A 17,583-nucleotide genomic window follows, 5' to 3' on the forward strand; every position below is an offset into this window, starting at 1 on the left:
TCTCAAATTTCACACTCCTTCCAATTTGAGCACTTTTTTCCCCCCAAAAGCAGCCGGATCACCATTCATGTCTCACACACATGGGCTGAATAGTACAAAGGTTTATTTAATAATATAGATGAAGTTTTTGCTAATTTGCCTGGAGGGGTTATTTCCTCTGTTGTCTCTACAAATGGAGTGATTTTCCCCTCCTCCACCACGAACTCCCACCCCCCATCCCTCACCCTCCCATCGTGCTGGGTACTCTGTAAGAAGGCGGGTCAGTGTGGGAGAAATCCTGGGGCCCATCAGCAGTTGCGCTGAGTGAGCCGAGCGGAGCGATGAGCGTTCACTGAGCCGGAGGAGAGGAGGACCGCTGCCTTTTCCCCCTTCTACTGCGCTTCAATATTACAATTCTATAAGCACCTGAACCTTTTCACTGAAAAAAAAACTAATGGAATTCTGCTCTGGAATTTTCTGATTTTTTTTTTTTTTATCGTAATTAATATTTTACACTCGGACTTCATACATCCGGAGTCGAAAGAGGTAAGAGGAGATAAGAATGGTGGTGTGTTTGTGTTGCGTTTCTTTAAAGAAATAAATCAAATAACATCTCTGCATTAGACATTATATTAGGCTGTGTTGCCGAATACGAAAGTTTTTCTGGCAATGTTGATTTCCTTTTCCGCATATGTGGTGTGGGATTGGGATGGAGTTCGGACAGGATTGCGGATTTAGGCGCAGCGCGAGAAAGCACGGGTCATAGTTTGAAATCCCTAACGCGCAGTTTCGCCTCCAAAGACATGCGCTGCTTGATGGGGAGAAGAAAAAAAAACATCTCGGGAGACTGTCAGACTTATCAGAGTGGAATTCCACTAACAGAGTCGTTTCACGAGGAACGAAAGCTTCGACACGGGAAAGTTTCAGCCGAATGAATCGTGGCTGCTCTGACATACGTAAAGCAGAAACTGACTCGAATTGATTTATAAATGGGTTCAATCTGTTGTTGAAATTTTGCATATAGTTTCAAAGAGCAAAAATGATTTGTGCATCCTAGAATCCAGAAGCGGCAGCCAGGCTGCCACCACGCGATAAGCCGAGGGAAAGCTGGAGGAAAAATCGTCGTGATCGGTGCAGGGTGTCAGCTTTTTGTCCTGTTAAGTTTCTTTTATTCAGTGGGTCTACCTGAAATTAAGATGCATATGACTAATCCTATTATTGGTTATTACACTTAATTGGTGTTCGGCTTCTTAGTGGCCTCTTATCCAGCTTCATGCTCGACGTGCATCTTTATTTTATGAGGTGAATGATTAATTCAGCTTGCGGCACAAATTGTTCGATATTAGGTTCAGTAGAACAAAATATCAGCTGTATTGGGGGGTGGGCGGTGGGTATAGCAATGTCCATTTATTTGGTTACGCAAACTGGGTAGAGCTTTTACAAATCACAAACCGTGGCAGGTGTTCCACTCCAGGTTAGACCACTCCATATTTTGGTTTTCATGCTGGTTCTAATTGTTTTTTCTCAAACAGATCAAATATTTTACGACTCACAGACTGTGCTTTAGAGGATTTCTTTTCAGGATATTTTCAGATTTGATCAGGTTAAGTATTGAAAATTGAAAATTGGAGAGGAGACGAAGTTCAGGACCACGTGTACCGGGAAATCTCGCAATATCAAAGAGAAGCCTGTCTCACGCAGCGTTATCTGACAACATTTAACATTACCTGGCTTTATTATGAGCCCCGGATTTGAACGGGGCTCCTTATATGCTTTTATTTTGTTGAAATAAAGGAAGTAGTTATTGAGTTTCCTGTTGCGCGCCAGAGTCAAGTAATGCAGGGATGGATGGATATGTTATAAACACATCAAAGAAGACTCCACTGCTTTTAAATGCATATTGGCTGATTCATAGTTGGTAAAAAAATCTAATTTGCATCTGCTTACTATTAATAGTAAACAAAAATAGTAAACAAAAACATAGTTATTATATGTGAAATATATATGCGATATTTCACATTTTTACATTATTTTGGACTGAAATTAAAAACCTCTTGTTCAAAAACTAAATGGCTACTTAAATTGATCAAACCAGACCTTGATAAAAGAACAAAACTGAGGCAAACATTCTTAAAGCACAGATTGAAATTCATGAAACCTTTTTTCTATTTGTCAAAACAATTATTTTTTTAATGTAATATATGTAATATATTTTTAATGTATATATTTAATGTAATTAGGCAGGTATAAAAACCGTGTCAAGTTTGCAGTAATTTAATTTAATTTAAGTCCTCTTGTGAAATGGTTTTATCATTACACCTATATGAAACTGAACAAACTGAATTTTCTTTATAGGAGCACAGTGCAAGTTGTAGTGTTTTTGCACAAGTGTGCCCTCTCTGGCGAACATTTTAAATGACACCAGTGTTGTGTACATACATGGAAGAAGAGAAAAATCATTTTCTGCTGTGACTGCACAGGTGTTTTGTTCAGAAGCGCGATGTCTTCTGAGATAAGACAGCTATAGATATTGCAGTTAGCCCGTGTCTTCTGGCTAAAGTGGATTTGGTCCGAATCACTTTCTCCTTAGCTGACTAATGGAGTCTAAGAGGCCACTACGGTACATAGCTAATTATACACATCGGGCAATTGTAACAGCATGTATGGGAAAGAAGATAAATTATATTTAACCTCAAAACTTGCGCAATGCACCGTTAAGTTTTGCTTCAATAGGAAACTGACGCAGATGCTAACTTTTGTGTTTTTAGCTGCTAACATTAGACTAGTCACGGTATTCCCAACATTATTACAAATTGCTTTATTTTCTCTGTCATGGTTTTTGGTTTTCTGCTTGGAACACAAAATTGTCACAATCCTTAGTTGTTTGAGTTCTTGGGTTTCTTTATTCCTCTGCTCCTTTGTTGTTTATGTTGTCCTGTTTCTGCATTCTACGTACATTACTTCTGTTAGATTTCATCCATTGGTTTTTCTCCTCAGTTCTTGTTTTTACACTCCTCGCCTCCTCTGTCTTTATTAGTTTTAGCTGTTCCTCATCTCCACCTGATTGCTCACACATGTAGCCCATGTCCTTTATCACACTTCCCTTCAGTATATTCCTGGTTTTCTTAGTTCTTTGCTGGTTTCATGCTTCCTGTTGCCCCACTGCTTTGCCCGATGTTCCGTTGTTCTTCCTACTGGTTTGTATTCCTATCCTGTTCTCCATTTGTGATGCTTGTGCCTGCTGTAAGCTGTTTTTGATTTCAACAATAATATCCTGCGTTTGCCATTTGTCTGCACTTGTGTCCTTCACAAACCTACACAACCTGACAAAAAAGTTAACACTCTAAAGATTTATAAGTGCTCTTTGTTACCCGGATCTTGGTTTTGTATAAGAAAATTGATAAACCCAGATCACTTAAAAAAAAAAAAAACGTATAAATAAAATAAAGATGTGGTTGGGTAAGACTGAATCGATCACCTCCAAATAAACATAATTCGCTTACATTGATTTTGTGAATCCAGCGTATTTCGTTATAGCCTATGCAGTTATGTTCATATTTTACAATAGTGCGCTCCCTTAGTATGTCTAACCAGTGGACTAATAGGCTCGGACCCATGTCGTACATTTGTGTCTGCTGTGACTGATGTCAGATTAAATCGTTGCTCCAGGCTGAAGCTTGTGATAGACAGGAAGCTCAGCAAGAAACAGAGGGGGAAGTAGGGGCAGGCACTGGGGGTGGTCTCCTGTGCGTCGCGGGCGGCTCGGCTGCATTACAAAACATGTCAATAAATCTGCTGCAGTCCCAATGCATCATTTATTGCCACTGTGTGACAATACTCATGCAGGTCATCTCATATCCTTGTGCTATTTAATAATTCAATGTGTATATCCAGAAAAATATGTTCCTATGCTAGCAGAGTTATGACAGGACAAACTAGCTACCATCACAGGGAATTGGGTATGACAAAAAAGGGCAGCAATGCCAATGCAGAAATTATGTTATTTTTTTCCAACAAAAAAAGAAATAAAACAAAGGAACAGAATCAAATTTCTGTTTAATCAGGAATGCATTTTTCTCTTTAAACTGGATGAAATATTTTTAATCATAACAGCTCATTTCTGCCCTTCACAGTGACGAGGTTAACTAAAGGGCATCTTTCATAACAACCCTGTAATAGTAAGTGTCAGTAAAATATGTCATGTTCAGTTGGCTTGTAACCACATTAGAGCTTGTTTGTCTCAGCCTGTAGGCTGAGACAACCAAGACACATTTTATGACATTACAGCCACAAAACTGTGTATTTTATTTGGATATGAGGGGCTTGACCAATAAAAAGTAATGCATTGTTAGGAAGTGAAAAATATGAAATTGTTTTCAATTAAATTAAAGTTTTCATCTCACCTTATTTTGGTATTCCTAAATTAAACCCAACATAAACAATTGCTTCATGAAGTCACCTATTTAGTCAATAGAGTCCGCCTATATATGACTTAATCTCACTATAAATTTACACTAGAAGTGTGTATGCACAGGCAGCATGCAGAAACTAACAAGGAACATGCACACACATTGTCGTTATGTGAGCGCGTCAGAATGATTGGCATGTGGGACAACAAATAAGGCAATACCCCAGGAACTTGAGGAACAGAGGGGGGTTAGGAAAGGACCAAAACTCTGACAAATCCCTGGTCTTCGGTGCGAATGGCAATGATTGGTCAGAGTTTTTACAGGCCTGCAGCTCCCACAGAGATCAAATTTTTTAATCTACTTGTTCTGAATACATAATGTATTTTATCAAGCATTACAAAAACTGTTTCTGAACAGAATTACCAACTATAGCTTTAATATCGAGAGGTTTTGTGAGATTTCCCATCTGACACCTGAAAGTTCCTGAGTGAAATCTGTTTGTGTGTGGTGTGTTTAGCTTGCTGATTGACCGGACACCACACATTGTACGAGCAAACCTGTCAGAGCTTTCTATTGTTATGTGTGGTTTCTCTCAGGTTTTGAAAATCAGATGACAATTTTAAAATTTTGCACTGTGAACAAGGCATTAGAAGATAATGCTAACAGAACAGCTCCTAATTGGGCACTCCACAAAGCTGTCCTTTATTGAAGAGGACCAAAAATAAATGCCTTAATAAAAGAAAGCCAAAAGAACACAGCCTCCCCATGATGAAACATGATGATGGCAAAGAGGCAAACCCCAAAAGACTTGCAGCCATAACTGCAGCAAACGTTTGTTCTACAAAGTATTGACTTGAGGGCTGAACACAAATTTGTGCCACACATTTCAGACTTTTTTTTTTTTTGCAATTTCAATAACCTTGCATCATTTCCTTACATGTTACAACTACGCACAACATTGTTTTGATTTATGTGAAATCCCAAAAAGTAAGTAATTGGGTTTTTTTCATGACAAAACATGAAATGTTTAAGGTCGTAGGATAAGGTATACACAAAGAGCTCTTCTCCAGTGTTTAATCTGAGAGAAAAAAAATATAACACACCAGATCCATAAAATAATGCCGTAAAGGGACACCCGAAAGCCCAGTCGGGCATTACACACTATGAGTCTTGTCAACTGAACAGAGGCCTGGCTTGTTAGCGTACCGAACTCCCATCTCAGATTTCATACAAGCTTTGCCTATTCAAGACACCCAGCACCTAATCCTACAATCCCCATCTACATACTCCATCCTTGCTTTGTAATTATAGTGGGTCGGACCAACATGGTGGTGCTGAGGGGTATTTTTCCAAACGGAACCTTTTAACCTCTCGTCCATTCGCTTTAAGACAAAGACAATCATCCATCTAAGCAACCCAGCGTTGTCAGAGACAGAACTGCACTAGCACACACATGCGAGTACACGCAGTGCATTAGCATAGGTATCGGTTACCTGAATTCAATAGCTCGCCTGCTGCAGCAAGATTAACTATTCAGGGCAGGTGGTTAAAGGGCCTATTGTGTGTCTTGGTTCTGTGCTGCTGTCATGATTGGACAATGCATTTGTCTGGCTGGCAGCCCACTGCCAAAACAATTGCAAGGGCAAAGGGATGGACGAGTACACACATATATAAGGTTTCACCTTGTATATCATTTGTAGCTCTGTTGAGCAAAATTAAAAATAAGGGTATGAGATGATGTGTAGGAAGCAAAGGCTATGCCCTAGCTGATATTCTTTAACTGCCATCCCTCGGTAATTGGAATAACTTGGGTATTTATTTACCAGAGGAAAGAGTGGGATTCAAATATGAAATGTTCCCCAATCCTCATATCTTCCTGGATCTCTGTTTGTGATTGTAATCCCTCAAAGACATGCAAATGAGAGAAAGGGAGAGAGAAAGAGTGGTGGTGGATAATTAGCCATATTAATCAGAATCCCAGCAGGCCCTAAGAGATAGTAGACCAACATTTCAAGCTGAACACGTACCCGGCTTAAACTCAATGGATTTCCAGTGGTCATGGAATCAACTGCATAGGTCTCCAAGATTAATTTATTTGTTCATGTCTCTCTTAGGTAAGCTAATCAAGAAATCAGATCTCAAATAAATCTGAAAACTCCTGGGTGGTCTTCAGTTGAAGGGAGTAATTGGTTGAGATGACACCTTGCGTTAAATGCTTACGGCATCTTAATGGATGTTATTAGTGGTTGATTTTATAGCAGGCATTAAAGAGGCAGATATACATTGGATGGGGTTTGCACTATGTTCTCTGTCTTACCCACAGGGATGATGTGCCTCCTCTGTTCTTCCACTAAATGTAATTTTTTTTATTATGACTACACAATTGTACGTTGGGGCTGAATCGATGCTTCCTGCATGCATTACACATAATCTATTTGTTACAAAAATATTCATTCCTTTGGGAGTAGCATTGAACTTGAAAATAGAGTATTTCTGCTCAAGGAGATGTATTCATAAGCTGTTATTTTATTTTTTTTCCCCCACCAGGTCTGTCCAAGGTGTCTTTTAAAGCTGAGTACCAATCATGGAGCATGAAACCGGGCCAACACTGATTGTTACAAGCTTCAATCCAGGAAGTCGTCTCAAAGACCTAACCTTAAATCACCAGATGAGGTTCTGAAATCACTGACAGAGCGCTCGAAGGATCGGCTTCATCATCACACTTTCACCTATTTGCTTTGTGTGGAAAGAGGATATTTTTTTCTATCCCGCCATAGATTGGCAGACAAGATTAGATTAAATCTATTGTCAAGATTACATCTACCATTTAACAAATGCAAAATAAAACTATTTCACTGTCTTCATAGATCAATGATCTACACGGAATATAAGACTCAGTAGCCAAACGCTGGAGCTGAACTGTAATCAAATGCTTTTATCGCTTTGAGGATCTATCCCAAATTCCATCCCTTCTTTTGTGCACCCTGTTGCTCTCCACCATGAATCCAAACAGCCTTCCTGGGCATTTTCTTATGCTGCTATGTTCCCTGCTCAGCCTAAGCGCAGGCCTGGAGTTTACTGGTTCTGAAGGCCAGTGGGCTCGCTACGTGCGCTGGGACGCCAGCTCCAGAAGTGACCTGACATTTCAGTTCAAGACCTCGCAATCGGAAGGCCTGCTGCTCTACTTCGACGACGGCGGATACTGCGACTTCCTGCTGCTCGCCCTGTCCGAGGGCAAGCTGCAGCTCCACGTCAGCATCGATTGTGCTGAGACCACCATCACCTCTGACAAGCTGGTCAACGACAGCCGCTGGCACTTTGCCGCCATTAACAGGGAGAACTTGTGGACCGGCCTGGCCGTGGACGGTCAAAGCAAGACGGGAGAGGTGCGGCCCCAGCGACAGTTCATGAAGATCATCAGTGACCTCTTTCTCGGGGGGCTGCCAAGGGATATCCGCACATCCGCCATCACCCTGCCCTCTGTCCGCGAGCTTCCACCATTCAAAGGAATTATCACCAACCTCAGTTATGGGAGTAAGTTGCCCACTTTGGTCAATAGCCAGAAAGTTCGGCTGGAGATGATGGGCCTTTGCACGGAGAACCCCTGTGAGAATGGTGGGATCTGCTCACTGGCAGATGGAGAAGTCTACTGTGACTGCTCCAAAACTGGATATGTAGGTCGATACTGCACGGAAGGTAAGAGGGCTGGCTTCGCTCTTTTCTGTGTCAAGCAATAAATATTGATTAAGGATGTTAAAAAATTCAAAGGGGTTTTCTTTCAAATATAGAACCGACCTAACACCAAGTTTGTGTCTTTTTTTCCAGGTTCAAAGAGAAAAAATGTATTATTATTCAATTTTTTTTCAAATGCTGTTAAAACCATTGCTCATCATGTGGCTTAGATCACAAAGTATTTTGCAACATCATAAATCCAATAGAAGCTTCTGGAATTAGACGTAATCTCCATAACTGCATTGCCATTCACCTAATGTGATCTGCGCCACAACCACTCTCGCTTTATAAAGTGCCTTAAAATATCTGCATTGTTTGCAGCGGTGCCCTTGCGAATCAGCATAATTTCTATCAAGCCAGAGTAGCTCTGCGTTTGAAATATTTAATGCAGATCTTGCAGGACTTAGAGTCTGAATATTTCTTTGTGGGCTGTTGCACATACAGCTAAGCAACTCTCCTTTTTCACGTGGGAGTTAAATTGGAGGTGATGTGCTCAGCATTTCCTCTCCCTTCACAGTTATTACATTTGATGAGGCAGTGGTGGATAGACTATTAGCTGATGTGACTAAAATTACAACTCTGAGTTCTTTCTCATGTTTTTTTTTTTCTTCTTCGTTGAATGTATTCAGATTTGGCAAGGTGCTGCAGGGGCCTAAAGGAATGCACAAAGTTTGGATAAGAAACAACCTCACCTATTTTTGCCTTGCTTCTGGGCCGAGGCCATCTCTTCTTTGGAGAGTGTAATGAGATGAAGCTCTTCCACCGTATTATATCAGAACAACTTGATATAAATAATTTCTGTATCATTTAATGTCTGATTTAGACATTAAAGCTTTCTTTCTTGTATATAATCTCAAGTAGCCCAATTTCAATGAAACGATGTTCTTTCCTTTCCTCAAAAAGGTCGATTTTCCTAAGCATTCTTTTTTGGCATTTCTTACTTTAAGACACCACTATCTCTGGTTAAGGGTTTCTTAATAGTATATATTTTTTTCTAAACACCCCACTGCTTAAAGCTTTGAGTGCATAGGCTTCGGATTTAAGGCAAAGCTCCTTCATTTAGTTTTCATTTCAGTGTTAGATCCATCAAATCATAAGGTTTTCCTTTTCATATATGCAAAGCCCTGCAAAAATATTTATACCCCTTGAACATTTTCGGATTTTATTGCATTACAACTGCAAACTTTAATGTATTTCACCAGGATTTTATGTGATACGCCAACACAAAGTACATAATTGTGAATTAGAACTGTAATTTTGGCTTTAGCCACTTTTACTCTGATACCCCCAAATATACCAAAGTGCAACCGAACACCTACAGAGCTTGCTTTATTGATAAATAAAGTCCCTTGTTTGTACTTTAATCTCAGTATAAATCCAGCTGTTCTATAAAGGCTTCGACTGTTGGGTAGAAAACATCAAACTGTGTTACGGAAACCACAGCTGACAGGTCAGGGAGAAAGTAGTGGAGGAGTTTCAAGCAGAGTTAGGATATAAAGTGGTATCTCAGGCGCTGAACATATCACAGAGAATTGTTTTATCCATTGTGGAAAAATGGAAAAAGTATGACCCAACAGCAGACCAACCAAGAGGTGGGTGTTTACTGAAGTATATAGGCCAGACAACCCAGAAGCCCGTGATAACCCTGAAGTGGCCATGATGGAAGGGTTGAAAGGAGAAAGCAATTGTTGAAAGAAAGCCTTAAGAAATGTCATTCGCAGCAAACATGTGGAAGAGGGTGCTCTGGTTCAATGGGACCAACAGTAACATTTTTTGCCATGCATCCAAAATTAATATGTCTGGCAGAAAAATGTGACTGTTCGTCACCCTAAACACAACATCTAAATGGTGGCCGATCTGATTTCTTCAGCAGGGGAAGAGAAGCTGGCCAGAGTTAATGGGAAGGTGGATTGTGTTAAATATGAGGCAAATCTGGAAGAAAACCTGATAGAAACTACCAATAGTTTGAGGCTGGAGCAGACTTTCATCTTCCAGTAGCACAGCAAAGCCTTACACAAGCATCCAGAGTTATGGTTAGAAGAATGTTCATGTGCTAGAATGGTCCAGTTAAGAATCAAAAATCTGTAGCAACGCCTGAAAATTGCTCTTCACAACCTGACTGAGCTTGAGCTATTTTTAAAGAACAGGCAGAAATTGCATCCTATAGTTTTCAGACTTATTTGTAAAAAAGAAAAACTCTTACAAATCAGCTTTATTTTTTTTCTTTCATCTCACAATTACCTTCCACTATGTGTTGGTCACATAAAATTCCTATAAAACTGAACATTGACTTTTCTGTAAAGTGACAAAATATGGAAAATCTTAAGGGGTGTCAGTATTTTTCCAAGTCACCTATAGGGCAGCATTCTACAAAAAAAAAACAAGTTCACTCTAACCTTGCACATTTTACTCCTTTCTTCATTTTAATGGATTGCAGAGGATAACTTTGTGTGAACAGACCCATGTTGAAAATCCTCTTCTGCCGACACACTTCATGTATGTCTGAATCTGGCTGACATGGTTCAGAGATGACTCCACTTTGCAAAAAAAATAAAAAAATCAGGGGAATGCTCACTGACTGCTACTGTGCTGATTCCAAAGCTATTTTAAACTGGAACTAACACAGGGAAGACGTTAACCTCTGCTAATGCTTAAACATTCATTTTAAACAGAAAATGTTCCCATTTGTGTTTGTGGCTTTTGCAGTGTTTGGTTCCCTAATATGTTCCAACATTTGCTGCTAAAAATGAAGCTGTTCTGAGCTTAAATCTCCAGCACTCGCCTGTGGCATTGTTCAGGACAGCACGCGATGTGCTGGTTGCGAAGCAGCCAAGCGAACTGAGTGGACTTGACCTCTTTTTCGCTTCATCCCATTTGCTCACAGTCTGAGCTGAAGAGTCAATAGAGAAGTAGGTAGGTGGTCCATTTGTCTGAGAGCTGATGGGGGGAACCGTGACATCTTTGTGTAAAAACAACCCAGGTTTTTAAGAGGGCACTTCCGACTCAGGCTAAATAATAGCTTAGGCAGGGAGAAAAGGCTGTCATTTCACCGCCTTGGGGCAGAGGAAGTGTGACGAGTAAATTCAGTAACACTGTTTCGTAACCCAATTTGTCCCAGGAGGTCAGCTGTTGGGCTACAACCACCCCTAGTTTGCCCCCCTCGTCCGCCATTTGTTTAGAAATCGCTTCTTTCGCACTGGCTTCAGTCTGAAAAGGAGTGAGATCAGGAGTGTGCAGATGTTTGATCCAACTGCTGCTCTTTCCTACTTGCCCATTAACCGATGTGGCTGATTGTTGATTATGCCACAGAGACGGGGAACTATAATTAGAGGGATAATGAGAACAGAGGTGGCCAATTTGCCTTGAAAATGGCGGCACAAACACCACCGTCAATTTCAGACTGTCTGTTGGCAAATAAGCTGCAGTTCTTTTATTATAATGGCCACATGCCATCAAGTGGCAAAGCACTTGTTGTTCCTGCAATGCCTGAGTGAATAGAGTGTTTTCGGAGGGCAATTTAGATTGACGACACTCTAACCGTGTGGTTGCAGCAACATATGACCAACTGCTTAGTGCACCTGTCTCTGTTGGTATACTGCGCTTGCACCGCGCATTAACGAGCAACAATAGCAATCTGTCAAACCTGTGAATATTTATGCGTTACACCATCACACAGTGTGGTCCGCGGCCTTGCGAGCCTGCGCTCAAACACAACTGCGTTCGGTGGCATACGCGCAATCGCAGGCATTAAGTCGGACAAGGCCCTCTAGCTACTTGTTAAAGCGGGCAGATGGCTGACTGACTGAGCGGACTGGACCTTGAAAGCATTTTGCCAGCCGTGCTCCTAATAGCAGCCCACCGGCCCGGCAGAGAAATGAGAGGGGCGAGCGGAATTACCATCTGAGATGAACAATGAGAAAATGCAGGGGAGAGGATGCAGGGTGAAGCCTGCTTGTGCTGCTTGGCTTGGAAAACCTTCTGACCCATTTTGCCAGCGTTTGACACGATTGGGTTCGCTCACTTCATGGTCATTAAAATCTTTATTATTATGAAAAAAAATTAGATTTTTTTCCCCCTCAAACTATCCAACATGGCCATAGAGCAGTTTCTCTATTCCAGTTGGGTCCAGATGTGGATCTTTGAGTGTTTAGCATTTATCATTAGTTTACTGAGTTTGTCAGGTGAATTCCCTGCTTTTTGAACGTTTTTCCTTCAACTGAATATTTTTTAACTACAGTAGCAAATTATCTCTTTTACATTTTGTCAAGCAGGACCTTTAAATTTCAGTGTCTTTTGCTGGGATTTGATGTGACAAACCAACAAAGTTGTGCATAACTGGGAAGCGGAAATAGATGGACACGTGGTTTTCAAATCTTTCTACAATAAAAAAATAAAAAAGAGAGGGTGCATTTTTATTCACTCCTCTTTATTTGTATAACCCTAAACAAAACTAAGTGCAACCAGTTACCTTGAGAAATCACTTAATTATGAAACAGACTCCCCCTAAAACAATGGGCTGGACAAGGAGAGCATTGATCAAGTCTAGAGAGTAGAGTAACTCTCCAGGAGCTGCAAAGATTCTCTCACAAATCTGACCTTTAGAGAAAAGTGGCAAGAATAATTGCATTTTTGAAAGCAAGCCATAAGAACTCCTAAGTAATGTTTTGCAAAAGTAATGTAGTGGAGCTTTACCCGGCTATTATTTACCATTTACTCGGTGGGATTTTGTACATATAGATACAAAGGCCCGAAATAACAATCCATGTGACACAAATAGTGTGGAAAATAAAGCAAAAATATAGTTATTATTTCTCTGTGGCCAAAAATTAAGGAACTACGGTCCAAATACCAGCATGCTCTGAATTGGGAACACCAAACTCATGTGGAGGAATGTTCTCCAGTAAGTTCAGACCAAAATCAAACATTTAAAAAAAAACGCCATGCGTGGAGAAACTCTAAAGATGCACATCCCTGCAAATATGTGCTCCTCACTGTTAAACATGGTGGTGGCAATGTCATGCTGTGGGGATATTTTTATTTTCAGTAGAAACATGGAAACTGGTGACAGTTGATATTGGTAGCGCTGAAGCTACATTGCAAAGAATGATACAAAAAAAAAAACTCTGGTCTCTCGAAGTGCAAAGCTGATAGAGACAAAGTGTTGACTCAGGGGGTTGAATGAAAATGCACACCCTACTTTTCTCAATTTTGTTTTTGGAAATAACTTGAAGAATAATGTATAATTCTCCTTTCCCTTGAAAATTATGCTTTACTTTGTGTAAATCTGTCCCACACACAATCACAATAAAAGGCATTGGCATTTGGGCTTCTCGCATGACAAAAAGTGAATTTTAAGGGGTATGATTGCCTTTGAAAGGCACAGTAAATCTGTTGTTTCTTCCACACTCACCATTGCCAAAAATCCCTGCTTTCATTTACTCTGTAAATATACCATCAGCCCAGTAACTGAACCAGATTTTGGCCAGTCAACATCTTGGTTGTGAAATTTCGAAAGCACTGAACACCATATTACATATTTTGATAAATATGTAAAACGATCACCTTATTTTGTTTTTATTACGAAGCACTTACAGCTACATATGTTAAAAACAAAACAACTATGGAGTGACTTGACAGAAGGGTCTAGAATTGAAGTCCAGAACAAGCAAACTGTTAAGTAAGTGCTGAAACGATGCCTTTGGGCTTAGCTCTGGGGATTAATAAACAGACATGGAAAAAATGACAGTTGTAATAATCTTACTATAAAAGTAGGTCAGGGTGGGGGAAAAAAAAGGGGGGAATGGCGCAGGGACTTGCCTGATTCCTGTGCAGAGGGCATTTGTGTGTAGTGGCCGAGCTGAAAATTATCTTTGGATTTGAGTGGTGAAGCTGCTGGTAAAATAGAGCAGGGGATTACGCCTGGACCACATGTCCTCGCAGCACATTGGCTTGTTCTGAGCGCTGCCGCATCAAGAGAAAGGGTTTAATCTACATGGGAAAGTTGGCAATTTAACAAGCATGCAGTATGTGCACATTTATGTGCAAGCATCTGCGATGTCAGAAGAAAAACGTGTACCTGCTGATGCAGGCACGTCCTTTCGGCGGTTCCAAGCCTGTAGTTCTTGAGAGCTTTAACTGCACTGCTGTCCATCAGCCTGCCAATGTCTCCCTTCCCCCCCACCTGTTTCATGCTTTGTGCGTCTATTTCCTTCGCCAATGTCATCCATCTTGTGTTGAAGGAAAAATAGCACCTATACACACTCATCTTTGGTATGAATATCATATTCTTTTAGGGCAGATTCATAGGTTGAATTGTACTGTGGATCTTCTCTCATCCACACAGAGTCAAAATTATACATACTGGCTCAAATATGTACATGTAACACAATTAATGTTAAGATAAATGAATCCTAGCAAGTTGCAGAGACCCATACGGTTGTTGTAGCCATCAGCAATGGGTTGGCATACTCCTGGCTGAATATTTGACCACTTTTCTGAACAGAATTGTTTTAGGCTTATCATAACTGGTTGGTTTCTTGGCAAAGACCCAGCTTTCAAGCATAGTCCGTAGATTTTCAGCAGGTTTTGAGATCAGAGCCGTTCCAGAAGATTAACATTGGCCTTCTTTTTCCCTATTCCAAAACCAGATTTGACGTGTGATTGGGCTCATTGTCCTGTCAGAGCCCTCGACTGTGTCCACGTTTTGACAATCTGACCTAAAAGTCACCTTTGCAGGCCAAAAAAATGGTCTAGAAAATAAGGAACAATCATAAACTGAGGTTACTGAACAGCAGCGTCACTTTGAACATGCATTTACATCAAATGAGCTAAGAGGGTGGCGAGAGGAAATCAACGGAAACACCTTCAAGCACTACTAAATCTTGCCGTTGCAGCCTGTCAGTCGCACAGTCTGCCTTAGTGGCAGCATCATTCCTGAGATTCTGCCAGCCATAGAGGTGCATTGCACAAATTAAATGGCTCATTAAATTAGGAAGACTGAATTTCTATAAGATGACTGCATGTCATTTTCTTTTGTCCAGCACTGTGTATAATTTGATGGGTCAGAAGTGAAACTAAAAAAAAAGAAAAAAAGCCAAATGTAGTCTATCGCTGTAGTTAGGACTTGTTTCATTTTCTCCTTCCGCTCCTCGCAGACACTGATAACAAGTCCCCGAACAGACAATAGATACTGACGCTTAAGCAGAAATGAAAGCGTCTAAAAATAACTTGACTGATGCTGAACTCCCTCGGTGATCTGTTCACTGAATCGCGCCGGGATGTGCAGCCGATGTCATCCCCAGGTCAGACCCCGCCGAGCATTCTGGCCACGGGCAATGAAGGCTAATTTGTGTTTTGTTTGGTTTGGTTTTGTTGGTTGTCATGCCATTCTGTCGACAACAATATGGATCACACTGTGAGCATTCCTCTGAGATATTTCCAGGTTGCCGCAAATTGCGGTACAAAAACCACACAGTTGTTGGATTAAAAGGTGGAAATGTTAAAGTGAAAGCAGAAAAAAACAACAACAACATGGGTCTGACTACAAGCGCCTTGAGATCCGCAAACCTCACTACTCCATAAATCCTCAGGGGTGTGGATTTATGTTTTCTTTCAAGGGTGTGAGGAAACCTGTGCGATACAAGATGCAAAACAGAACGGTGCGGTCGCATCAAATGTGAAAAGCTTTTTCTGGGAAATAATGTCAATCTGGCTCCCTGAGAGGACGGGACAGATGAAAATGTTGGTGTTTCTCTTTACAGGGTTTTAATGGAAGTGGCTATTTAAATCAGCCATGTCAAGGTGCAAATCTTTGCTCCTTACATGTCGATTAAGTGATAAGAAGTGTGGTATGTTTTGCATGTTAGATCCATGCAAACTCAACTGTGTGATGCTTAATGCGATGCTTCTCTGTGCCTTTCTCTCCGTTTTCCTGTCACAACCACGCAGCAGTCCAGAGAAAAGCAGGTGAGTCTCAGGAGGAATTAGTCAGAACTTCAGTTAAAAAATAGTAACAGTTCATGTTGTGCTGTCTTAATTATTTATGGGCTTGCCTTTAAAGGCGAGCAAAACCTCCAGAAATACAGCAAATGTAATGGCAAAGTATGTGGTGAACTACTTCTACAGCTACCTCATGAAAAGTGCTGCTACCATTAATAGTCATTTCTGCACTTTGACTAAAAAAAGCTTTCAGACGCACTTTTGCAAAGCTTTGATATTTGTGTGATAGTCATGGTTTGCCATCGCGCAAAGCATGTTTAGTGACAATACAAGGGTTGTATTGGTGTGCTGATTTTTCTCTCTCTGTACCTGTCTGTTTGATTTTTCTCTCTTCAAGAACTCGCGCACCTGAAGGCAGACCAAGGTACTTTCTTCTTTTTTTTTTTTTTTTTTTAGTCAAGATCTCCATTTTTTCCCCCCCTTCACCTCCTGGCATAGTTTTGGGGGTTGAATTTGAATCTGTGTGCCTCCTACCTGTCCATGCACATTTGTGTGCTAGACGTCTCCCACTGCTGCTGCAGAGAAGTGGGTGGGGGACGTTTGTGTGTGTTTGCGTGTGTTGCGGGGGAGGAGCTGCATGACTGCATGGTATGTCCCACGTCTCCCCTCTGTCTGTGTCTCTGTCTTAACCGCTTTAAGGTTGCTTCACTTGGGTTTTTCTATACTACAAGACTGCAAAATTGTCTCCGCTCCACAGCAAATGTGCACTACACGCTCCACTGTTTGGGAAGGGGTTTCAAATCAATGAAAGAAGGAGGGAGTAAAAGGAAATAAGTGTAATATGGAGGGGAAACTTTACACCAGGCTAAACATACACATTCAAACTTACAGAAAAAGATGTATGACGGTCAAATACAGAAATCTATTTTCTATTTCACAAAGTAGCTATTTCACATCTGAACCTTTAGTCCGCTGTGACCAAAGTCACTGAATGATGAGTGTTTCACCTAGAGGAGTAGTTCTCAAATATAACAATTACCCACCTCTGTAAATACCAACTTCTTCCAATAACGCCATCTTGAGATGTACAAAACGTAGATTTAGCAGGAATTGGAGTTTTTCTGTTTTTACTGGACGATTGGTTGAAGGTGCAATCATGCATTCAATTACCTATATGTTGAAATTTCTACATCTGGTCTTAAATCACCAGAGTCCCTGGTAAGGTCCCTGGAAGTCAAAATTCCAAGTGGAAAAATCGAAGGTTTCTCACCAACCACAAGCTCAAAATCAAATACGACTGCCTTGCATGTAAAACTCTATGACACGTGTCATAAAAAAAACTAACTAATTGCACATTTAAGGATTTGCGTTTCTTTACTTTTTTAGCACGTGTTTGCAAATTTATTTACAGGACCCAAAAAATGTATTTAATTTTGTAGAGATAATGTCCCCAGGCCTTATTAAGACATGATGTGAAATGGTTAAAAGGAGCAATAAGCTATTTTCCCCACTAGGTGGAGCTTGA

At 40.7% G+C, this 17,583-nt stretch overlaps 1 protein-coding gene across 1 annotated transcript; it reads left to right on the forward strand.

Annotated features, from left to right (window-relative positions):
- The first annotated feature begins 243 nt into the window (after positions 1–243).
- LOC118556544 (neurexin-3b-like) lies at positions 244–17,583 on the forward strand. The gene is made up of 5 exons (XM_036147629.1): positions 244–525; positions 6,936–8,084; positions 16,068–16,085; positions 16,456–16,482; positions 17,573–17,583. The coding sequence occupies exons 2-5, from the start codon at positions 7,388–7,390 to the stop codon at positions 17,581–17,583; spliced, it is 753 nt and encodes a 250-aa protein (XP_036003522.1). The 5' UTR covers positions 244–525; positions 6,936–7,387.

This window comes from Fundulus heteroclitus, chromosome 15 (assembly GCF_011125445.2).
Source record: "Fundulus heteroclitus isolate FHET01 chromosome 15, MU-UCD_Fhet_4.1, whole genome shotgun sequence".
Taxonomy (NCBI): Eukaryota; Metazoa; Chordata; class Actinopteri; order Cyprinodontiformes; family Fundulidae; genus Fundulus; species Fundulus heteroclitus.

Bases quoted from the DNA above. Each gene is read 5' to 3' on its own strand.
- LOC118556544 (XM_036147629.1), top strand. From the start codon at position 7,388: ATGAATCCAAACAGCCTTCCTGGGCATTTTCTTATGCTGCTATGTTCC.